At 42.0% G+C, this 25259-nt stretch overlaps 2 protein-coding genes and 1 long non-coding RNA gene across 4 annotated transcripts in view; 1 reads left to right on the forward strand and 2 right to left on the reverse strand.

Annotated features, from left to right (window-relative positions):
• Window positions 1–2003, reverse strand: part of ADSS1 (adenylosuccinate synthase 1) — a 24292-nt gene extending 22289 nt beyond the window's left edge. Inside the window, exon 1 of the mRNA XM_072338197.1 lies at window positions 1702–2003. Within this exon, the coding sequence (XP_072194298.1) occupies window positions 1702–1890 (189 nt within the window). The 5' untranslated portion in view covers window positions 1891–2003. The remainder of the gene's footprint in view (window positions 1–1701) is intronic.
• On the forward strand, window positions 1267–11836 carry LOC140252944 (uncharacterized). 2 transcript variants are annotated; one of them, XR_011903746.1, is made up of 3 exons: window positions 1267–1381; window positions 6112–6251; window positions 11748–11836. It is a non-coding gene; the product is annotated as an uncharacterized lncRNA (long non-coding RNA). The 2 variants fall into 2 exon arrangements; XR_011903745.1 differs by lacking the exon at window positions 1267–1381 and adding an exon at window positions 1582–1661.
• Window positions 6900–20420, reverse strand: LOC140252942 (inverted formin-2-like). Its single transcript, XM_072338196.1, has 13 exons — window positions 20266–20420; window positions 19488–19995; window positions 18499–18635; window positions 17978–18039; window positions 16880–16982; window positions 16640–16725; window positions 15522–15622; window positions 14205–14275; window positions 13998–14105; window positions 13341–13411; window positions 11679–11799; window positions 10807–10971; window positions 6900–7641 (listed from the first exon to the last, which is right to left on the reverse strand). The coding sequence occupies exons 1-13, from the start codon at window positions 20296–20298 to the stop codon at window positions 7519–7521; spliced, it is 1689 nt and encodes a 562-aa protein (XP_072194297.1). The 5' UTR covers window positions 20299–20420; the 3' UTR covers window positions 6900–7518.
• Window positions 20421–25259: the final 4839 nt, after the last annotated feature.

Genomic DNA, 25259 nt, shown 5'->3' on the forward strand with positions numbered 1-25259 from the left:
AGTTCCTCCACCTTCAAAATGCTTCACTCCCATGGCAGTATTTCTTTATACAATATGCTTAAATGGAGAAACATCCTCAAATCTGAGACCCCAAGGTCATCTGTAATTTCTCACTAGCTATAATGCATCCTGAAACAATAATTTTTGTGGTACATGGCAACTGAACTGAAATAAGATGCTGGTTTATTAATGTAGTCACACAATTTACTAATATCTTTAGCATGACAGTTATAAGCATTAGCAGCTCTATTGATTCAATATGCCAGAACCACAAAATGGCTTAGAAGGGACCTTAAAGACCATGCAGATCCAAATCCCTGCTGTGGGAGCTGGTTCCCCCATACCAGTTCAGGCTGCCCAGAGCCCCATCCAACCAGCCCTTGAGCACCTCCAAGGATGGGGCAGCACCCACAGTTCATGATTAATGCTTGAAAGCATTCCTTTAAAAAGTTATTTCAATTATTAGTGACTGCCTTAGTGTCTAATTGGGCTTGTATTAAGTGACCAGATTAAGCTTTTAAGATTCCTTGCATTATGGAGCATGCGCAAAGAAGGGCAATGAAGCTGTGGAGGGTCTGGAACTCAAGTCTTATGAGGAGCAGCTGAGGAACCTGAGGTTATTCAGTCTGGAGGATGCTCAGGGGAGACCTTGTCATTCTCCACAATAACCTGAAAGGAGGTTGTGGCAAGGTGGAGGTCCAGCCTCAGCTGCAAGATAACAGCATCAGGACAAGAGGTAATGGACTTAAATTCCACCAGGGGAGGTTCAGGTTGGATATTAGGGAAAACTTCTCAGGAAGATTGGTAATGCATTGGCACAGGCTGCCCAGGGGGAGGTGAAGTCACTGTCCCTGGAGATGTTCAAGAAACAGGTAGATGTGGCACTGACTGACACAGACCAGAGCAGTAACAGTCCGATGGTTGGACTGGATGACCTTAGTGGCCATTCCAACCTTAACGATTCTGTGATTATGCATACAGAGAACATATGTAATAGTTATAAAATACTATTATGTATACACACAGTTATATGTGTGTCACGTATATATATATATATATATATACATATGTATACAATCTCCCACTCCTCAAAGCCCCTGCAGTAAGACACGCTAAAACCCATCCGTGAGGACCTGCACTACCCAGCTGCTCTCCGAATCGGTTAAACAACGCTGTTCTCCAGGTAAACAACGCGGCGGGAATACCGACCCCATGACACGGCGCTTCCCAGCGCTGAGAGGAACGGACCGAGAGGAGCCGCGAACCCGCGTCCCAAGAGCCGGGCCCGGGGCAGCGCCGTGAGGGGGCAGCCCAACAGCCACCCGACACTCCCGCGGGCAGCTCCCGGCGCCGGGGGATCTTGTGTCGCTTATCGCCAAGGGTCAGCTGTTTTTATTTATAGAGCCGGGCTTTTTCTTTCCGAGTGGCATTTCCATGCGCCGCCCGGGAGGGAGGTGGGGGCGGGGGGGGGTAAGAGGGGGAAGAGAGGGGGGCACGGCGCTGCCCACCCTGCACGTTGCGGGAGAGGAGACGGGGAGGGGGTAAGGAGCGGGGAGGGGAACGGGAGCGGGTCGGGAAGCAAAACAACAGCGGGAAACGGAGCGGGGCGGCACGGGGGAACGGACAGAGGGAAGAACGAGGAAAGCAGCGGGGAGCGAACGGTGAGGAGCGCACGGGGAAACGGCGGGCAAAGCCACCCACCTGGCAGCGGCACACGATGTCCGACTCGGTGGCCAGCAGGTCCACCACCTTCCCCTTGCCTTCGTCCCCCCACTGCGCCCCCAGCACCACCGTCACTTTGTTACCGCCCGGCTCGCTGCGCGCCCGCTTCAGCCCGCCGCCGCCGCCGGGGTGGCCGGTGCGGTCGTTGGACGCCCGTGTGCCCGACATGGTGCTGGCAATGTGGCCGCAGCCGTCGCCTCGCTCTGCCTCACCCGCCCCCCGCCGAGCCCGGCCCCTACGCGCTGCCCGCGCCGCGCCGCCGCCTCCGGCCTTTAACGGCGCCGCCGCCGCCCGCCCTCCCCGCGCGGCGCGCTGACGTGCGGGCCCGGCCGCCCCGCCAGTCCCGGCCCCGCCAGCACGCCGCTCCCGCGCTCCCTCAGTCTCCCGAGTCCCTCCCCGTGCACGTACCGAGCACTGAGCGCCGCTCTGGTGAACGTGGGCCTGCCGGCCTCTCGCACACACGTATCTGGGGCTGCGGCACCGACGGACGGACTTTGGCCGGGATCACGTGGGGCTGCGGGACACACGCACGGGAGCGTGCACTGATCGCCGCGTGTCGCCCAGACGTGGCTGTGGCACTGGGGTGCGATGCACGCATCTGAGGTACATCTCACCGCCATGCGTGGATGCTGCAGTCCCGAGAGTGTGCGGCTGTCACCGTGAGGCACAAGCAGAGGTCTGAGCTGCCTGAGGTCAGAGGCACACAGGGCTGTGTGACTGCGAGGCACGCACAGGCCTGAGCCTGTGGGTGCTTCATGTCAGGAGGTGCCCAGTGCTGGGCTGCATGGGGCCCTGGGCAGCCTCATCTGTTGGGTGGCCACTGGCCCGCATCACAGGGTTGGAGCTGGGTGGTCTTCGAGGTCCCTCCCTACCCATGCTGTTCTATGTGGGCCGGTTGTCACTGTGGGACAGACAGATGGACACCGAGGAATGTGGGCCTGTGTCTCTCTGAGGTCCCCGAGGCTGTCTCTATGGGACACACACAAGGAGCAGCACATCTGGAGCTGTGTCGTGTACCACAAAGCTGTTAGCTTTGCAATACACGTGAGACACGGTTACACACGCTGACCTGAGCAACACAGCCTGCTGCACTTTGACAGGCACACGCCTAAAATATCCACGACTGTTGTCACTGACAGGCACATGCCCTGTGCTGGCAGCCCGTGACACCTGAGACCTATAGTGACATGCAACCGCACACGCTCTCACACTGACCTGAAAGAACACGGGGCTGTCACTGTGAGACCAACACAGACTATATGTATAAAGGTGAAAATGCTGGGAACACTCAACTGCTGAAAAATAAAATTGTAACAGTATGTGTAACCCATTTCATACATTCATTGATAACTGAAGGTGATAAAAACAGAAGAGGAGATTGGGAGCAATCCCCTGATGTTTAGGTCTACTTTCCCTCGCGATTGCCTCCAACTAAATCATACAACTTTGCTGTTCCTTCTGGATACCTGTTTCAGAGCTGTTCTACTTAGAAACGTCTGCTGATTTCTAGCCTCCTGGCCAATTTTTGTTTGTATGTTCTGTGCTAACATTGTCATTTAAATACTTCACTTTTCACATATGTATTTATACAAGGAATCACACCCAGTTTCAGGCTTTGTTTTGCTAGGCTGTGAAAGATAGATTTTAGCTGGCTCTTGATTCCCTGGTCATTTTCATCTGCCTGCTGGGCACCTGTTCTGAACTCAGCTCGTATTTGTTAAGCATGGGTGGCTTGAATTGTACACCGTGGTCCATGTGAAGTTCCCTAGTCTACACAGGAACCAATATTTTCACCTTTTAGCTGAAAATGTCTCACATAAGTCATTCCTGGACATGTCAGGTTTCATAGACACGATGAAAGTTGGCTCCTCTCCCACCCTTCCTCACACTGAAATATTACTACCTCATTCCGCTATTTGCACTTCCCATGCAAGGTAAAGCTACTTGACATTTCACATATGGTCTGTTCCTGCAGTGCAACAGGAATTCTTCTTACTGACTTGAGCTTCTCTTTTCTTTAATGCCATAGCCCTCTTCATCACTGAGTAGCTTAATGAAATATATGACTACCTGCATTTGTTCTGTCTCAATAGATAGCAAAAGAAGCATTGCCTGCTCAGTATCCTTTTTGTGCTTTATCCCAGTTTCATTCCCCTCCAGTCCTTCTTTTCTTGAGTGTCACCTCACCAAGGAATAATTATTTGTCAGATTAGACAGAGATTACATTCATTCTTGTTTGTATGATTGTAAACGTGAGCACTGAGAACAGCAAAACCACGGCAGTGCAGTCACTTGTTTGTCACATACTCTCATTCTCTTTGAAACTGATGGCTTGCTAGTCAGCTCCATGCATCTAGAATATAAAAATACCCTTTGCTGCAAGAAATGCATATTGCTGGTGCTGTTCCTTTGCATGAGAACATGCACAGAGCTACACTGCAGAGTCAGAGAGGATCCCAGTTATATTTATGCACCGTAGTATGATGGTGCAAAAGCATGTGAGGAACCATATTTGGAGAGTAGTGAATAATTTATCTGGATCAAGCGCAGGTCAAATAGCAAAGGCTCTACGTGTGGTTCAGATTTTCTTCTGTCTTTTCATGAAAGACTTGGAGTGTGCAATAGAGAGTGCCCTCATTGAATCTGCAGATGGTACAAAGCTGGAAGCAGTGAGATTGCAGCAAGAGAACAAGGGGCAACGGGCAGAAACCAGAACATGGGAAGTTCCATAATAAAACAAGAAAGAATGTCTTCACTGTCAGCTTGATGAAGCACTGAAACAGGCTGCCCAGAGAGATTGTGGAGTCTCTCCCTCTGGAGATGCACAAGACCCATCTGGAAATATACCTGTGTGACCCACTGTAGGTAACCTGCTTTAGCAGGGGTTGAACTCAATGATCTCTAGAGATCCCTTCCAACCCCTACAATTCTGGGATCCTGTAAGATAACACTGGAGACCAAGATGCTTCTCTGCACAGGAGTCAAAATATTGTGTGTTTGCAAAAGAAGGCAAACATCACACCGAGATGGAAGGACAGCCTATAAAATAGAGGAAGATGTCCTTTGCCCTGCTGAACCATTCAGACTGAGCTGAAGAAAATCAAGAAGAGATTCACAAGTACATTACACAGCATTGGAAAACAAGCTCTAGGATGAAAATCTCTTAAGGGCTGGGGTTGTTTAGTCTAGGAAAAAAAAAGACCAGAGGTGCTGCGATAACAGCTACCAAATATGTAAAAGGCTGTTGCAGACAGAAAAGGAGCAGCAATTTGTATGCTCTGCTTGTGCTGAACAGGATGAAATGAAAAGGGTTTGTATTGTTTGTTATCCTGTTTGATCTGATAAACATGCACAGATTTTAAAGCGCAGAATGTTATATTAAGCTTGAAGCTGTGAAAAAAAGGCCAGCTTTGCTCCAGTATTGCTAACACTAGAGCTGACTCGCAGTCTTACACAGCAATGCATTGTTCGGACTGTGGAGTTCCTTTGTCCTTGGGCAGTTTTAAGAACAGATTTGGCAAAAATGTTTCAGTGTGAACCCCTTTGAGTTAAGCTAACTTTAGTAACGTGCTCAGTCTTTGGGTCCTTTCTAAAGTCTTTTGCCCAGACACTCAAAAACTACTAAGAGTGGATGCTTTTGTTACTGTAAGACCAATTAACAATGATGGCTTTTGATCATATATCGGATAGTTACAGCCCAATGATTAAGTCCTGTGTAAGTAAAGACAATAAGAAGTTTGCCAGAGAAAAGTTCTTATATTTAGCCCTGCACATAAGAACATAAGAAATTGGGCTCGGGGTCTGCATTTGCAGCTGATTTCTAAACGTAAAGGTGATAATTATGTTGTAAAACTCCACTACCATTCATGAAAACTTATTTGTTTTTTGTCCTTTAATAGCACTTCCCTCTCTGCTGCGGTTACAGTGTCAGAGTTACATGCATAAGTTCTCACCAGCTCTTTAACATAACCTTCTCTGCATGTTTTCATGTTTTAGTCCCAGGGGCTTCCACTGTGTTTCTTGTTCTCATCAATAGCTGGATCCCCAAACTTGCCTTTGAAGCAGCTGTTTTTTTTCCCCTCAGTTAATTAAAAAGTTCAGTGCTTTATGAGGAGATAATATAGAATAATAGTCTTTGCATGTATCTGTTCTAATTCTGAAGAATGTAAGTGTCCAATGACAGAGGCTTCTGCAACAGAAGCTGTAGAAAGTTAAGCTGTTTTTAATATGTGCAGTCAAGTAGTTCTGAGTTGTGCCATACATTGGAATTTTGCTAACAATTCAGGCTGGTTTCTGGCTCTTTTGAGCAGCTGCAAGCCTTTGCTTGTAATCTATTAATAATACATCAGTGACATTTACTTCTGCTTTCATATCTTCTTTTTGAACTAGAGAGAGCAAGATTACGGCCTGCACTGAGACCTTGCTCCTGTGCGCTTCCCCTGGCATGTCTGTCAACTGCAGAGAAATGATCCTCAGACAACTGGATAAACCAGACATTGACACTAACAGAGCATGTGACTGGAGTTAAGGTCAGAGATTAGGAGAGCGTGGGATTGGGGCCTCAAAGATTTATGCACAAGGTTCCAAGGGACATAACTACAAAGTTAAAGATGCATGTTATTTCACATGGTACCAAGCCTTTTATTTTACTAAATTTACTCTCTTTTCAGTCTCTCCTTCAGAAAAATAGTTGTCTCATTTGCTAAGTATGTGATTTAAATGAAATTACACACAGGCTAAAGAATCTGACCTCCGGTCCTCTGCCGTATCTGATCCTGATGCAGATAAAACAAGATTGCAAAAAATGCCTGATTCTCACCCTCTACTCAGCACATTTTTCTAAAGTACTGTATAAAACTATATCCAAAGAAATCTACTTTTCACAAGACACTGAAAACTATGACACTTCCATCTAAACTGTACAGTGAAGATACGTATTCTTGTCTGGTGCTCTTTCTCTTCATAGGGTGGACACATATCTTTAACTCTTACTTCTTGATGTTACTTTATAATACTGTTTTACAACATACTAAGTTGCTTGTCTGTATTTACATCAGAAAAGGTTTATTGTTCGAATCTGCAGCTTTACATTAGTTATGCGAAGCAGATAAAACACTTGCAGTACAGCTTGTCAAGACAATATGGAAAACATTCTTTTGGTCAGTTTTCAATATATTTATATGTATTTTTAAAATGCATTTCTAAAGATGAGTAGTTTTGATGGAGGAACTAAAAGAAGGCCATGTAGTTAGACAACAGGAAGAAGTGTTAATATTGTTAATATTTACACTAGAAATATCTCACACCCTCCTCAGCAAAAGCTTTTCTGGATTTACATCAGACTGCTATTTTTCAGCAAGCCATATTATTAAAGTGCCAACATAACCACTCAAAGGAATCAGAACTTTAGTCAGAAAAAAGGGAAGGTTGAGGTAACAACAATACATGGCACAGCTTGCTTAGTACATTGACAAGGTAGTAGCTTGAAGTTCAAGTCTGTGCTACCTTGTTTCCCTAAAAGCCTTCAAACAGCTGTTCAGAGCAATACCAGTGTATATAATAACAACTTTAAGAAAAATGGGAGTAACGTGCTCATTGGGAGCAATTTCTTTTCTAGCGCTTCCATCATGATTTCTTCTGATCATTCATGAGCCCTTGAAAATTGATGTTTTACTAAGCTTTCTGTTTAACAACAGCATCAGCAGTGGCTATATCACTCTTAACTCTGTTAGGCCACCTACAGCTAAACACATAATCTGCTCCTAATTAATAAAAGTCTGGCTAATAAAAACAGAATCATTTTTTCCTAAATATACTGCTCTTTCCATGCTCTGCCTTTAGCCTCTTTGTGTCTTCAACTTTAAGTTCTTTCTTCCTTTTCTCAGACTTTGCAGCTTGCTCCTTCCTTACTTGGTTTTCCTGCATTCAGATAGAATGACAAATAGAAAATTAAATGTGAAGTGTTACAAGAGGAAAAGCCAGCTAGTATACAATGTTTGCAATTAAAAGCTATTCTAAGTATGCCCTGTACACACTTACTATGACATTGCTCAGCTGCTGAAGTTTGAGGGTAATTAACACAACTGAGCTGAACTGGTCTGATGCCTGAACTGAACTGGTCAATGCCTTTTCCATCTTTTGTTACCAGCAAATGTTCCTAGCTTTAACTGCAACAATTCATCTACGGACTGAAATGCATTCTTCTTCATGAGTCTTTTTGTCCACAAGACTCAACATTTGTTTAATTTAATTAGCATTCTAGATATTTATCCCATAGCAACCTTGGTTTTATATTGTTTGTACTCAGAAACTTGTACCAGAAATTCCAACCATGTTAAACAGTAATTCACAGTTTTGCTTCAGGCACCCTTTAAATTTACCCACTATATTTATGCAGTGGTATTCAGCAGCAGCAGAATCCAAACCGTATGGCTGGTACTGAGAGACATTCAGCTGTCAGGATGGTGTAAATCTTTGGGGATTTTGCAGACAGGTTGGACTATGGTTTTCTTAGAACTTTTGGATCCAGCACGATATAATTAATATAGGAAAAGAAAGAAGTGGAATGATTACTTCTAGTGCAGAAAGACCTTTACTCAATGGAGAAGTATTTCTGGGTTTTGACAGACAGCACAATCACAGGGGAGGATAGTTCTGATCAGCTACGCTAACTACAATGGAACATCAAAAAGTCATCTACTTAAACACTTATGGAATCCTTGTTCCAGGACTACAATCATCATCAGAACACTGCCTTCACCACCTAGGAGCTTGCCTGCTTTTAATTGCAACCAGTCCATAGCTAATCTCCATATTGTAGGTATCTCAGTAGTTGTTGTCTTAGAGACTTCTGCAGCTGTATCATACTACAAAATTTACCAGTGTCCAGAAAGAAGATTATTAGAGGTGCAAATAAGATTCTCAGTGAGACACATCCGGTCTCCTTTGCAGGGAGCCTGGCAGCAGCAAAGACTTTCTCTCATAGCATGGGTAGATTTGGTTAATTGCTACAGATCACCTGCCACTATTTCTATGAGACAGACAGGAGTACCAGGATATGTGCATAACTTCCTTAGGACTTTTACAGAGGGTAAAAGCTGGGATCATTTCTTCCACAAAAATTTCTAGACCACTTAGTCTCCCAGAAACATAGGAACAGTGCAGGTTCAAGGTTATGGGGACCTTCTCTGAGCGACTAGAAAAGGAGGGGAAAATAAAGCAGCATTTCCTTGGCAAAGAAATAAAAAGATACATTTGTCCTGAGGAGAAAGTGCTCCTGAAAGAATGATGCAGTTGATGAAGCTCTAGGGTGAGGGTAAAAGCCTTTCATTCTTGTATGCCGCCTCCTCTGTGCCTGCCTGATAAATTCCTGCTGTGCCTTAGCATAATGTCTTAGAAATATGGCAGCTGGGAGACTTGGAGATCTACGGGCCCTGGGAGAATGTCTGCACGTAACATGCCACAAGAAATAAAGGAGATCAGTTCAGGGATAGATACGCCGTCTAGCTACATGAGCAGCACACACTGTACTGAACACAAACCAAAACACTTTAGGAAATAAAAATTATGGATTGAGCAAGCCTAAACTGAGTCATACAGAGAAATTAAAAAGAAAGCCATAGAAATCTGACAAGCAATCTGTTGACAGTGTTACTTCAACACAAGGAAGTCCACTAAGGCAGAGGAATGAACGTTCACAATTCTTTCTCCATCTCTTGGATTACTGAAGACAGCTGTATGGATGAGATTAAATAAAAGAGGCGTCCCTTTGGATTTACACTTTATGAGATGTCAGATACATATTTGATCTTTGAATTTAAAGATGCTCCATTGACAACTCTATATCCTCACACTATCTAAAGCACATCCTGTTCCAACACCCTACTGAGGAGCAGCTGTTTTGGCTCGGTTACCTGGGAGCACTCAGAACCTATCCCCGCGCAGAGCTGTCGGTATGATCTTTGTAATGACTTGAGGACTTCCTAGAGCAGTTTAGTTTAACTTTTCTTCACCTTTTCCTGAAATTAGACAGCTTCTTTGTAGGGGGCTCCCCTCTTTAAACAACTGCAAGTGCTAAGAGAAATGAAATGTTTCTCCCAGGCCTCCATAATCAGACTGATTCATTCTCCCCACCATTTTACAACTCACTTCTTAGTGTACCTTCAATTCTGGGTTTTATCTTTGAGCAGGGAGACTATTTTAATTCTATCTCCTTCTTCCTGCCATCTGCTCCTTTTATCTTTTGAGTAGCAGGGAACATTCAGCCCTGCCTGAAGACCTGCTCCTTTCCATTGTGCCAATTGTGGTGTTCTTCTACCCCCTCCCCTCTTTAAGTAGATGGAGATGAAGCAAGTAGATTCACATTATCAATTTCTTTTGCGTTGCTCTGTTTTTGTTATCTGACTGATAACAAAGAGCTCCCAAGGAAAGAAGTAGCACATTGTTTGAAAATAATAATAAAAAGTTTCCAGACTGTCTGGGGCACTATCACATTGCTTCTGAGCCTGGTTGCGGCACTGCTTTCAAAACTGAAGCCCAGAGTCTCATAGGAGGAGCAGGTTGTAGAAACATGAAGGATACGTTCTCCATCCTTTGACTTCAAACACTATTCAGAAGCTCTTTCACTTTAACCAGAAGCTCCGATTTGCCCTGAAGCACCCCTCACTCTCTCTTGCCCTTCCTTTGCCCAGACTAGATGTTTCTCTATTCTGGCAATACTTGTTGAAGGTAAATCCATCCTTGGGCTCTGCTGAAGTCAGTAAAACACATATATGAAGCCACTGTCATCTGGCATTAAGAAATCCTTAGAGGAAGTGCATTAATTCAGATATTGCATAATCAGTATGGTATGCAAACCTTTATGGTAAAGATGCTGTTTTCTTACCCCTTAATGCAAGGAACGAGACCCTATGGGCCAATGAAGTGCCAAACAATCTCTTAAGGAATTTGCAGCTTTGTAGTGGACATATAGCTTGTAGGTTTGAGCTAATGCAGTAAAATACCAGCATGTAAACATATTATCTAGTTAGGCACTACCTAAGAAAGTTCTCCATCTATTTCTAAACAATCACAAATGCAAACCACCTGCAAGGCCTTGAGGAAGAGTTCCCTGAAGGTTTTCATTGTGTTAAATACATCTTCCAAGGACATTTGTTTTCGGTCTTCACAAAGATAGTCAGCTAGTTCTTCTTTCTTCTTTTCGATGTTGGCCAACTCCTCTTGCAGGTCCTTTGAAGCACTGACACTGCTCTGAGACACAGTTTACAACACAAGTTATGCATATTATGAAGAAATACATTCTGAGCTGCCCAGAATTGTAGAATCCTTGGAAAAGACCATCTAGTCCCTACCCAGTTAATGCAGAGCAGGTTTGACAAACCTGACAATTAAGACTCAGTCACATAGTACCATGTTTTCTTAACCTAACTTTCATTCGGACCAGGGCAGCTCATTGTATGCTGCCCCTTTTGTCATGTAACCAGGCAGAAATTTGGCACAAACTGGGATGACTTATCTAGGGATACACAGAACCAGAATTTACCCCTTTTAGTTTTAGTTACATAGGCCTGCTCTGAGACGTTTTAAAGCTAGGACATCTGGAAATAAACACATAAAAACATACTGTAAATCTGTTCACTCCTTTTTTCTTTTCCCTAAGAGCAGTGAGACAAAACATGTTACTGTCCTATATATATTTATAGTTGGATCACACATTTCATTTTTAGCACCTTCCTTTCTTTTGCCCACACACATAGCTAACTGCTCCTCAGCTGTTTCCTTATCACAGTATCACATTGCAGAATGGGAGAATAAACAGGACTCTTCCTCCACCCCAGTGCAGAGGGAGGTTGTTAGGACCCCTGTGTCCAACGCAAGCTGAATTTTGGAGTCTTTGAGAACAGATTTAAAGCAATTGGGAAGCAGGATGCAAAGAACATTGTGCCCCCTTTACCTACTTGGACAAATTTTGTGTGCTGTATTTTTAAATCCTCTGTTGACAAAAATAAACGCTTCTCTATTTCCAGCAGTTTCTTCAGATTGTCACCTGCGTCAGCCCGCATAGCATCGAAGTGGAACCTGAAAGGCTCACAAAAGGGACAATGAAAATAAAGGGGTGAGTCTTTTGTTTTCATTAAAAAATGATTATAAAAACACCTCTGCAGAAGAACGTAGGATTAGCTGTCTAGTCAAACCCTGCTTAAGCAGGTAATTTTCCTCCATGTAAACCCTTTTCTCTGCTGCTCAAACCTTTGTCTGAGAAAGCAACTGTGCTCCTGCCCACACCATCTCCTGGGGCAGCACATGGAAGAACCTCTCTGTTATGGTGTTCAAAAGCCTCCAAAATTTCCAGTCTATTTTTGTTCATAGGCAACGCACACTCATCTCTTGTGCCAGTACTGTCAATACTTAAATGGTTCTTTTCCTTCCTTGCTGTTTTTCTCCATCATCTATTTATAGTCTGAAGTGGTATCTCCCCTCAAAGTTCGTTTCCCTCACGCTAAGGACCAAACATGTTACAGTGCAAACATGTTCTATACTTCAGATATCCAAATTTGCCAAAAGAAAATCACTGATTCACCAAAACCTGATATTATGTAACAAGGTGCATCCAGATATGAACAACAATAGTAGAGCCCTGTGCAGGATTTGTACTGCAAACACCTCTCCCAGGGCTGATTAATAAAACAATTTATAAGCTTGTGGGTTTGGCTAAATTTAAGAGCAATTACTTTACAAAAAAGAGCACATATATTGCATCAATGAGGTTTGGATTCTGATAACAAAAGTACCTCTATTATTGCACAAAGAAAAAAGAAATTTGTGCTTCAAAACAACATCCAACATAAATTTTGCAGATAGCAAAACCCCTGACACTTCCTGGATTGGTACTTCCTGCATTATCAAATCAAAATACTTTTAACTTATTATTTAGCAGCTACTTAAGTGTCAGTTCACCCCAGATTTACAAGTTATACTTTACTTCTAGTTACAAGGAAGATTAAAACACTTTGAGGTTCCTTTGAATTCATAACAAGATTAGAACTGTTAATGCTGCTGCTATACATCTGTGTTCTGATTAGTGCAATTCAGCATGTTCCTCACGTTTTGAGCTAACAAATTGAGCTGGTTTTAGGCGCAAAAAAACCCAGACTTTTTTCTTTTCACCCACTTTTACTGGAGAGAAGTGCTGATATTTAACTCAGGGGTTCCTGAGGTCCATGCTTCCTAGTAAACTGCCCCATTCTGTTTTCACTCCAGCTCTGCAAGTGTAGTTCTTATGGTCCAGCATAAGAGTATGGTGGAGCAATTTCAGGAAGTATTTATTTATTCTACAATATGTAGAAGAGGAATATAATCCTTGAAATCAAGTTCACTACTTTCTTAGTTTTATTTCTAAGGCATTGGTGGAGCATCCAAAGGAAGAATCACACTGAGCACCGCATAAAAAGTTGTAACCAGATTGACTTACAAATCTCAGAACTGTTTGATTTTAGAAGGGAAACGCTCTCACACACCAGAGAAGTCCTGTGACCTTATTACACCACCATAAAATGACTCAGCTTGTTGTTAACTTAAAAGAGGCAATTTATACATGACAAAAACAAATAATGTCCTACCCTGCTGCCTTGGAAACAAAGTCAAGATCACTGGGAAGCTGCAGCAGGTCTTTGTGGTTTTTTTCAACCTCCTAAAATTGAAGTAAAAAATCATTACCTTCCACTGTTTGTCAAAGAGCAGGAAAGTCTTTCAAGCTGGACAGTATCTGGATTGAAAAATGAATGCTTCAGTTTTCCTCCTTATAAGTGCTGGGGTAAGTTTAGCCTTGTTCATTTCTTTCTGTCACAGTTGGCAGCCATAGGGAGGAAAGAAGACGAGGGGAAAAAAAGGGCTCTTAACTGCTCAGGCTTACATCCCATGTGCTGCCACAGCATGCAAGCTGACCTGAGATTTTGTCTTCATAACACTAAAATTAACCTCATCTGACAGATGCATTTGGAAGGCATGTCCCCATGAGAGAGCAGTTGCAGAAGAGAGAGAAAACACAAAGCAGACATGTTAAGTAAACCCGAGGAAGATAGCTAACCCTAGGTTTTCTAAATGTTAATGGGTTTTATCTTTTTTATTTGCCCAGGGAGCAGTGGCAAAGTTTTCATTGTATTTCAGATGCAGAGGCTCACCCTTCAGACTACTGCTGAAATTACAGCCCCTTAGCTTCTGGGGAATTAACAGTAGAGAGTAACAAATACAGAAATAATTTCACAGTTTTGTGGTACCTCCAAAATGTGGTGAAGCAGAGTAATGTGACTTTGGTTTGCTTTTGTTTCTGTTAGCTTGAGCAAGGTGCTGATTCTAAAACCTCCAGCATCTCCAGCGTGATGCCCCTACGAGATACAGGAAAAAAAAGTTCCTTGTGTTTGTATTTTAGGCTGTATTTGGAAACAGAGCGATTAATTAAAATAAAATAAAATCAGCCTACTTACATAGTTTAGAAAGTTTCCAACTTTAAGAATCAATTGACAGAAAACCAGCAGTCGGTGACTGGAAAGAAGTGCTGAGGAATAAAGAAAGCACATTCTCAGTGAATTAAATGGAGCTGTCTGAAGCAGGGTTTTCCTTAAATCTGACAGTGGGTTAACAAAATTCTCATCCAAGACTGTGTAAAGCCACTATTACGAATTTGGAAATCAACCAGTACAGAAATAACTGAACTTAATGGAAGTGGAATGACTAAAGTTTCTGTTTGGTCTCTTCTCTACAAGCATATGGAAAACCAGTTTTTTCCATCAAGTATGGAGGTGTGATCACTGCAGCTGCTTGTAAGGGAGACTTACTAAATGAGACAATACTTAATTTGGCAAAAGTTGACAGCCTGCGTTTTCAGTACATTTACTCTAGGTTAAGAAAAGCATAGCACTTTTTTTTGCGTCAGTGCCATCCTTGGTGAGAGCAATAACCAGAAGCTGTGCATCTAAGCAGCAGAAATTGGGGTTAGAATTAAGTTCTTGGCAGAACTGGAGCAGAAATGCTGATCTTTCACAGCATACAGGGACAGAAGGAGACTACAGGGAGCTGCAGATTGCTACACAGTAAAGAGCACCCATAACATTGGCTTTAAGCAGGCAAGTACAGTCAACTTTTCTATACAAACATTAACGAGAGAGTTGTGGTTGAACTGGAGGTCAGTTAACTGGATCACAGATTGGTTGAGATTGGAAGGGACCACTTAGGATCACCCAAGTCCAATGCCCTTGGCTTCAGGCAAGATCTAAGAGTTACTTTAAGGCATAACTGTGTTAAAACAAAAATCAAGGCCAATTTTGCATGAAGAGTTTCTGAAATGCTGGTGAACATCACCAGGGACAATTGTTTTGGAAGCCAGTACAGGCTGTGATGCATCAACCAGCGTGCAACCAGCATGGATGGAAACTGGGACAAAAGTCATTGCTGTGCACAAAAATTCAACCTCTGTTCAAACAAAATCTGGCACTAACGCATAGGAAATTTCCTTCTTCTCTACAGGGGACACTGATGGAGAAAAGGCAATGTGTTTTATTCATGTTGACAGAAGCTCCACTTAGAGCAGCACAAATTACCATTCTACTGAGTGAACTCTAAGGGGAAGAATCTCTTGAATTGTTTTGATTGTTCACAACATTTTCTGCAATTAAAAGGTTAATTTTGATTAGATCATAGCCTATAGAATCATTGGTGCCATTTCTAAGTGCATTAATATTAGTAATAGAAGAGAAGCTTCCCATGACAGAGTACTACCGTAGACACATCTCTGATACACTTACTTTCACAAGCTGTCCTGATGGCTTGTGCTTTTGGCCACAGACACTGCAGAAGAATTTGTGTTTCCTCACAAATCAGCATACATTCAATTCGCAACTGGTAGCTAAAAGAGATCAGTGGGGGGGAAAAAAAGTAAGAAGCTATGCACCTAATGAATCGAATTCAGCAGAGAATAAACCCATTTTAGGCAAAGTGCAGTACCATCATTGTTTTGTTCACTTTAATGCTCTGACACAACATACTTCTCACTGAACTGCATTATAAATAAACCAAACACTGAGGCTTTTCCAAAGATGCCTCTTTGAGAAAGCAGTGTCGTGCTGAATCTGGCAGTCATTTCCTTGCATAACGAGGCAATAAGTTCTGATGATTCCTGGGCAACACTAGCTAGGATTTTTGTTCCTCCTTTTTAATTCCAAAATAGAAATTCTGATGCTATTTCAGTGATGCCCTTAAATGATATTTATGCCTAGCCATGGATTAATGTTGTGGAAGAGCCACACAGACATGCTCTAAAATAATTTTAAAGCTAGCTGTAACTTTGGAAAAAAAATAAAAGCCACATTTTGACCACTACATTTTCATAAAAGACATCTCAGGCTATGGGACAGGCAGCTTCTCGTATTTATGGAGGCTATTCCTGTGATTTACAACAAAACACACTGTTTTTAAGAGGAGCAGAAAGATTTCTCTGTATGCATCTCATCTGTCTTTGTTAAAATCAGGGAATTCTGGGAGATGGTTAAAGCAGAAGCAATGCTGTGATTCACCCCTGGGTTTGTGGGATCCCTTCTGTATACTGGAGTTTCTGGAACAGAGATGGAGTGAGTAAGAGTCTGGTGGCTGGTTTCCATTTGCAGCTTTGTGTCATGCAGGCATTAACAGCTCAACAGTCAGGAGTTTTCTCAGTAGCTTATTAATACCAAGGTTAATTTAACACTAGTTTGCCAAACATATGCATTTGGCCTTTGGGAAGGAAAAGTTTCTACAGCTGCAATTGTCAGTCGGGTGATTTATCTTGAGGACTGACTGTTAGAAACATCCCTCTAGTACAGGAAAAAGAGGTGTTGATTCTTACAAGTCAAACTCAAGGATTGAAAACAAAGACAATTTTGCTTACCTAGGAACTTCCAAGAGATGGAGATAAAACTGATCTGCGTTTGCAAGTTCTGACCTTTCTTCTTTGCAAGATTTCAGTTTGTTTATCTAACAACAAACGAAACAGCAAAATACCCATAGAGTTATTTCTGGTGCCTAATGCAAAAACCACAGTCACAACCTCTTGCTCTACCAGTGAAAATATTTCAAGCTAAGTATCAAGCACACCCAGCTCTGTCACGGTAGCAGACTTAGTAGATACCTCATGGCTTTCAGGCAGCAGTTTAAGTAGCTGTTTCAGTATCCCAGCATCAAACCTGGATCTGTCCCCTTTCTGAATCATGCTAACAATCTCTTCATTGGAGCTGTGGGAAAGAGAGATGCTGTGAGCAGAAGAGACAATGAAGACTGAAGGAAATTTTCTAACCATTTAGATGTGCTTTCTGAACTTTGTTCCTCTTCAAGCAGCAAACCCAGAGGGGCTCTCCTCTTACTGCATCCATTATCACTGAGAAGAGATTTACTCTTGAATCCTTCACTTCTTCCAGCAAAGCCCAGGCTAAAAATTGATAGCTCTCCTCCTGCTGAAAGATAGTTATGAATATCTCAGCCTTACTCCAGATCTTCGCCTGTAACTTTGGCAGACAACATGTCTTTGAAATGAGTCCAGACTACTCTGCTCTGGGCTCAGGAGAGTTCAGCTTTTGGCTGTAGGGCAGCCCCATCCGTCACGATAGGTCTCAGCTTGTTGAACCCACAGTCACTAACTGCCCTCAGGAGAGCTTCCCAACTATCCAGGGAATCATGTAGAAAGAAGAAATAGCAACTGGGTTAGGTTATTCACAATTCTTCCCCACTGGGAAGAAGGATTTGTAATGGAAAAAGAATTTGAAAAAATCCCTCAGTCCAGCTGTGGTTTATTCTTAATATAAAGGCTGAATTTATTTTTGAAGGCCTTCTAACATGGGCTGTTGCACAAAAAGGCAGGCATCCATGGTATCCTGCAGTATCTCAGGGCATCTGAAAGTAATTCTGTTTTGCTAGAAACTAACACAGATTCCTTCTTCTGCTTCTTTTCATTCCAGTGTGAAGGCTGTGACTCACCAGTTTTCCGTTTGCTTTATTATAGAAACTCTTTTCTATTAATAGAAAAACTGAATAAAAATTGTGAATGATTTTTGGACCTGAACTTCTCAAGATGTCTCTTCCCAAGTTACTTAATTTTTAATGTCCAGTCAGGAATCTTGACTTCTTGCTAAGAAAAGATGGTGGTTATAAAATATTAACTGAAATAAATTTAACAGGAGCATCAGAAACATTCATACACACATCAAGCAAATACACTTATCTCCAACCTTACCACTTAAATTGCTTCAGAAATATATTCAGAAGGAGGCTTTTCCTTGGACTAATGAATGTGACCTGACAAGAGATAAGAAGAAACATGCAGTCACCTACCTTAATTTTAACAGAAATTTTAGAGCTTCTCTTGTTTGTTGGGCTGAGTTCACTATTCTCTAGTAATAACATTATCATCACTCTTCATTAATTGAACAATTTAACAAATCACAAAAGTACATATAATAACATTTGAAAGAGGCAAAGGCATAGAGAAGGGAACGGATCTGTCTAGAATAATGCATTTTTTAAGAATTAGTTCTGTAATTCCCAAGTTCTTCCATTCTAAAGGTAAGCAATGTATTCAGAGTTACTGCAACATATATAATCTGGAATTCTCCTGTTTCTGTTTCAAGGCTGCTGTAGGCAATAGAAAGGCTGGGATGTTCTGGTATATCTCATTATAGAAGAGTGCCAACAATAAAGGGTGAATAAGCTTTTTACATTTGCCAAGCTGTACAAAAAAATGAGCAGTCCAGGTACCTCTTTTGACTTCTTTGTTGGTCTTGTCTGCTTTGGTTTTGTTGGTGAGGCACAGAAAAGTAGCTCCAGGCTTGCGTAGTCAGGTTCTACAAGCTCCTTGTTGTCACTTGGTGCCACAGCCCACATGGAGCGGCTTTCTAGAAGAGATCAACGCTTCAAGATGGACTAACAGAGAGAAAGGAGTGCTTTCAAGGCACTGCGATAAGCAGAAATAAAACACTTCCAAAGGTGAACTAAATGTGACCCTGAAGGTATTTAAGCGATGAATGGACATGGCACTAAGGGATGTAGTTCTGTGATGGGACTTTGGAGGTCATTTTGATGGATGGATTTGGTGATCTTGAAATGGAACGGGCCACGCAAACCCCTTTGTCAGATCACGTTAGCCACAGACGTAAGTGTTATTTTTCATGGAAAAAAAACAAAACAAAAACCCCACATAGCTGCGCTCAGAATACAGTTAAGTTGGAGGCTGTATCGTGCCCTGAACATGTGTGTTCCTCAGCCCTACTGACAAGGGCTTTCCTGGATATTGCGTCTTCTGGCTGTGCAAGGGAAAAACAAAGCAAAAGAATAGTAAAAGCTTCAGCTGAAACAGCACTCAGGGATGGTACGCCAGGAGTTCATTAGAAAAAATAAATCTCAAAGAATCTCAGGGCATTTCTTTTCCATACGTCTTACCACTCAATTCAATTCAGTCCGTTTTGAAAACCTTAATTAAACTTCACAGCATCACTTAATGATGTTGTGGAAATTAAGAAGATGACATTTTAGTGGCCACACAGCCTCAATCCGGTGCACTGCCCAAACTATTATTTTGTCTGCTTATCAGTGAAGGATTTGGCTTTCCCTATCTGTGATTATTGGCTTTTTTTTGGGGGGGGAAGAGGAAGGACTGAGGCTGAGCAGTAGGACCACTTGTACAACCTGACTTACTGAGCCAAGGCCCAACATTAGCATCAGCCTGGTGGTTACAGATAGGCACGTACGTCTCACCACGTCAGAGGGGAGCTTCTGCCAGTGAAACACCTTCATCCTTAGCTTCGGTGTCTTCTTAGGGCAGGGCTGCTCACTGTATCCACAAGTGAAATGGCTGCACTCGGGATTGCTGCACAGCTGGTGAGGTGGAAGTGATGGTGCATTTATGCCAGGCATGAGAAGGGGTGGGGGAGGAATCTTACACCTAGGAGGAAGGAATGGAGGTGGTGGAAGCAATGGTAGCAGAGCTGGCATAGCAGGCTGCCCTTGGGAGGGTGAGGAGACACCTTGCTGGGGTGACGATGTGTTCCCTGGACATTGCCGAGGCTTCTTGGAAATGCTGATTTTTGGAGAAAGAATCAAATCTATGCTGGGATTCTCCATTTCCAAGTCCATCTCAACCTGAATGCATTTGTTCACCTTCTCAACAGATCTTCTGGGTTGTGACTTGCGGTGATTCAGGCACTGTGTACTTGTTAGCAGGTTCTTCGCGCTGTCCTTTGGTTCCATACTGCTGCCCTATAAGACAAGGAAGAAATACAAGAATTAACAAGGATCCCCACAGCTCTTGGTTATTGCAAATACCTACAGAAAGACAGATAATTTGCAATCACCTTCCCATCAAGATAAACAGCAAGTGGCATTTCACAGTTGTTTCAGCTATGTGAGTCAGTAACAAGACAGTACATTCAAGCATAAGGTTCTCTGGGCTTTTTTGATCCTTCTACTTTCTTGTTCTGACATAGAAAGATAGGAAGAGCAAGTGCTATCAGCACTATAAATTCCTACCTGGTTGCTTTTTTGCCCCTGTTGCTTGGCCATTCAATGGAGTTTCTCTTTTGAAGAGGGTAATGAATTCCTCCTACAGGTACTGTGCTGTACACAGGGGACTTCTCAGACAGCAGGGACACAGTCACTTATTCCTAAGAGACCACATTACCACAACTTAGAATGACTGCAGAAGGGTGGGGATTTTGAGAGAAACATTAGCCTAATAAATTAAACAAGCTGCAGCTGAGGAGAACTTAGGCGGAGCTGCTTTGAGACTTGTGACCTCCCAGGGTAATGACTGGTAAGTGTAGAAATAAATACTACTGTCTTGTTTTACCCTTTAGCCACATTTTAACCTAGGACAACTTTTATGTTTACCCTGAAATTGCAGAGTTTCTCTCAAAGCTTCTTGTAAAAGTCTACATGGAAGTCTTTACTTATGTGAATGCTTGCTTTTAAACATGGAACTGGACCTGCTAGAGATACTTCCTGGCTCATGGTCTTATTTTCTTGACTGAATTATTCTTTCTTTTGCTAACAGTTGTGTCTTGTATGCCTAAATAGTTTCCTAGGACACTTACACTTAAGGAGCTATAGTTGCCTTGGGATTTCTCTCTTAATTTCCAGAGTAATATCTATCAGTGTTACAGAAGCAACACAGTCAGAGTCAGTGTGTAGAAAGAAGTTTAGCACAGGATCAGTTGGGAAAATACCATGTTTATACTCCCAAAGGATGAGATTAACAATTATGAATGAACATTTTTCTTCCTGGCCCAGCAATTCTAAGTAATGACTTTTACAGGCAAAACTCTTTAAGGGAGCTGCATTAAAACCTACAATTGAGGCATCTCTATTCTAGAGTGCTCCTCTGAAGTATCTCCTGTGATTTGAAATAGTTTGTCTTGAAAACCTAGCGATTTGTACTGATGATAGTGTCCAGTCCTAATGACAGCTTTGGTAAAACTGTGAACCAGTGAATCCAGTGCATAAGGAAGATACAGATCTTCCATTTTTAATTTTTAATCATAATTTGGTGATAAACTATTTACACGAAGAAGCATTAAATATTAACTGGAAAATAACCCTTGATTTACACATGAAGTAAGAGGTAGATAAAATAGCTAAGCCAAAGAGGTATAATAGAAAATAAGAATTAACTTGAAATAATTTTCAGTTGCCATCCATAGTCATTATTTTTTTGCCCCAATAAGCACTAACACTTTCCCAAAAGCAAAGCGGGATTGCTTTTAATTTATGTAAATGACTTAATATATTCCCCTTATGGCCTCACTATCTTTCTGCTGAACTTGTGCAGATGTTTGTTATAACATTAGAGGGATGAGGGAGAGATTTGGCGCTATGAAAGAACCCAGTGAGGAACTACCTGCTTTCTGCCAGAAATATTGAGAATAAAATGAGCTGACAGAAAATCTGATTAGAAATAATATAGTTAAAATTCTGCTGCCTATTTATATTAATTAAGCCATTAGGAGAATCAGTAAAACACCACCAATTAGGAAGGTTTTTTTTCCTTCTATCTAGACCCCTCTAAATCATAGCAGGTATTGTTTAAAGGAAGGTTTTGTTTTATAAAATAGAAATATTACACAAGAAACAAGAAGTATGCTTTGAATGATGAATGGGTTTATAATAGTGCAATAAAAGATTATATTTTGGAGGCTAAAGAAATTCCTACTGTTTGGAAGATTAGAGCTTTAGTATAGCTTCAAGGCAGCTGTATCTTACATTGCCGATACTGTTCAAATGAGCTCATAGGTATAAAGAAATTTTACCATCTCACACAAATATATGCACACATGTCAATGCGACCAACTATGGGCTGGCTTTCTCCTGAAAGCTATGAAATCAAGGTAATTGCTGGAGGCCATTTAGGCAAGGCAGGGAGTGGAGACAAATTTGATTCACCATTCCAATTCTGATGATCCAGCTGAAATCAATTCACTACTTTGTTTGAGGACTACCACAATATAGACTCTCATTTCTGTTTGCTTACTGGTGCACTGAAAACGTGCATGCTTCTTATTTAGCCTGGAAAGATGAGTTGTGTTTTGATAGCCTAGGGTATAAGCTTTTAAGTTTGATCCAAAGATCCACTTAACCTCTGTGTCTTGGGCTACGTGAGTGCTCTCATTTTTTTTTTTTCATTTTCAGTGTTGCTGATGAGCTGATATGGGGCTGTGTTATCAGGTAAGGGTCATTTTTCTTTCTAGCTAGAAGTTCTCTTATTAGTCGCTGTTATGCTAGAAGTGGAGATTCCAAGAAGTGCTTCACAAAACATGGTGTTTCCCTTTGTAACTTATTCCCAATTTGAGTGTAATTTGAAGTTGATTAAAAAGGCTACGTCTACAGGCTTTCAAGGTAACTACCAGAAATATACACAGAGTCAATTTGTGTAGTGTAAAATAATTTAGATATGCTGTTTGATGGATAGTTAAAAGTCAGCTATATCTCAGCCAGAAATAGCACTAATCACTTAGTCATGCAAGACTGAGGTCCTTCACTAGTACAGAGATGCTGTTCATTGCCTCCTGATAGGCCACACTTGCTGTAGTTTGGATTTAGGTTCCTGATTGCAGTAAGAGGCTTATGTCATATCCTCCACTGATGACTTTTCAACAGATGTGATTTATCCTTGATATTTAAGATTATTACAGTGATGAAGAAACCAGAGATCTAAGTCCTTTCTTGCTCAAACGTTGTTTGTTGAATATCTTGTTGTCAAAAAGCTTCCTTTCATCTACATTCCTACAGCTCACAAGGGTTTTCTCCAACCTCATTTCAGGTCTTACAATTATATTGTTCCTTTTGAATTCGTTATAACAACAAATGTGTTCTGATGTTACTGATTTTATTTATGTATTATTAAAATTATTTCTTTTGTTACATTGTTAATCAACTATTGCTTCTGTTTTACAAATGGGGAAACTGGTAGAGAGATGACTTATCTGTGGCCATGGCTGCCAAGTCTCTACACTTGATGTTTGTAGGCTCAATCCTAGTGATGGAGTTAACAAAAACTTCTTTATGAGAACTGGCTGTGCTGCTTGGCAGCTGGCAGAAAGATAGGAACCTTGGGATCTGCTCTGCTGTAGGTGGAGCCTGGGCTAGCAGCAGCTGTGGGTGGCTAACACTGAGTGAGATGGGTCACTGGGACAGAGCAGTGAGGCGCTTCAACCAAGGAACCACTCAGTAAGGTGTGAAAGGCGTGAAGGCAGGAGAAGATGTATTGTAGGACTAACTGAGGACTTGGTGGTAAGTAGGGATGAACTTCTCAAAAAGAAAGGGAATTTCAGCAGTTGCTTTAATTGGGGCTTATATATGTGAAGAGGTTATTGGCAGGATAGGATAGCTCTAGTCTTTAGTTGTTTGCTGGATTTGGGATAGGTCATGGTTTGGAAGAGGTTACTGTATTAGCTGTCATTTGATCTAGGTGAGGTTATGCAGATTTCAGCAGGTGGATTTGTTTTGTGGAGCTCAGGACATCTTTTCTATCCTCTGGACCTCTGGAAGCAAATTGAGCAGATGAAAGTATCTGGAGGCAAAAAAAGTTCTTCAATTCTTTTCTTCCTTAGGGTCCTTCTTATTAAGGTGATATTTTAGAGAAACAAAGCATTTATACCTGTAGAATCTGAGATTCAGGATGGATTTGAGCACTGCCAATGCAATGAGTATACTGTTATTTTAGGGGCATATCTTTCTAAGCATTACTGTACTGTTTCACCAAAGAGACTTGAGGTATAAACCTGAGTTTCTAGAATCCTACGTCTCCTCTTTTATTCTTTTCTTCTGAACTACTCGTATCAATTTCTTGCTAAATCAGGAAAATTACAAATATTTGTTGGGAAGTACATTGGACATCATTTGTCCAAGCTCTCATTCAGAGAGCAACTGTCACCACCACTAGAGATCAGCTCAGCTCTAGGTTTGTCTGGCTGAGCCATATAAACCTTGAAGAATGGAGATTATGACATGTGGTAGTATATATAGGAAAGGCCACAAGGGATGGCTCTTGAATATTGGGTGCTTTACTGGGTTTTAATTACAAAAGAGACTTCTGGATTTCAAAGGATTACAGCAGCATGTGCATTTTTCATCCTTTTGCCTGTGCTGCCTTTCTTTTCCCTCTACTCTCCATCTATTCTGACTGCTGGATTTGGTAATTACTTGTCACCAAACCATGCCTGAGCTCACTGCAGATTATGAAGCTGCTTAAGTGCTAAACAAGCACATCAGGTTCTGCATGCTGAGAGCTAATCATACCAACTGTAACTGTGATGTAGGTGTCAAAAGCAAAGTGTGTTGATGCTAGAAGAAATCCTGCTTTGACAGTCTGGGAGTCTATCAAAACTGACTTGACAGGAGCTGACTGTCACAAGTGATTCTGCTGACTTTGAGTAATGTAGACTGAGTCTGCTTGAGGTCTCCATTAGAGAAGAGCAGAGCTCCTGTTAATTCCTGCTGCCACCTGGCTCCTTATGAATTGTCACACTGAGTTCTTGCAGAACTGTACGTCCTGTAGCAAAGAGTCTCTAATATGAATTAAGTGCTAGATCAGCAAGGAGCGAGTTAAACTTCATGCTGAAAATGCTGATGAACTTGCAGTGATCTGTGGAGAATCTGATATGATATGTGCTCTACACTAAATAGATGGAAACCCTTTTCTTTACAACAGACCCATGCTGCCATTGCAAATCCTGCAATGCAAGACTGTCCCCTGTGTAGAATAACCACTAATAAGAGACTCAGGAAGATTCTGACACTATTTCTTTACTAGGAGAGTGGTGAGGTCCTGGAACAGGCTGCCCAGGGAGGTTGTGGATGCCCTGTCCCTGGAGGTGTTCAAGATCAGGTTGGATGGGGCCCTGGGCAACCTGATCTCATCCACGTGGAAGTTTGGTGGCCCTGCAAGGCAGGGGGGTTGGAGCTTCATGATCCTTGAGGTCCCTTCCAACCCGGACCATTCTGTGATTCTGTGATTGCTACCTAATTTT

Source organism: Excalfactoria chinensis, chromosome 5 (assembly GCF_039878825.1).
Source record: "Excalfactoria chinensis isolate bCotChi1 chromosome 5, bCotChi1.hap2, whole genome shotgun sequence".
NCBI classification, from domain to species: Eukaryota; Metazoa; Chordata; class Aves; order Galliformes; family Phasianidae; genus Excalfactoria; species Excalfactoria chinensis.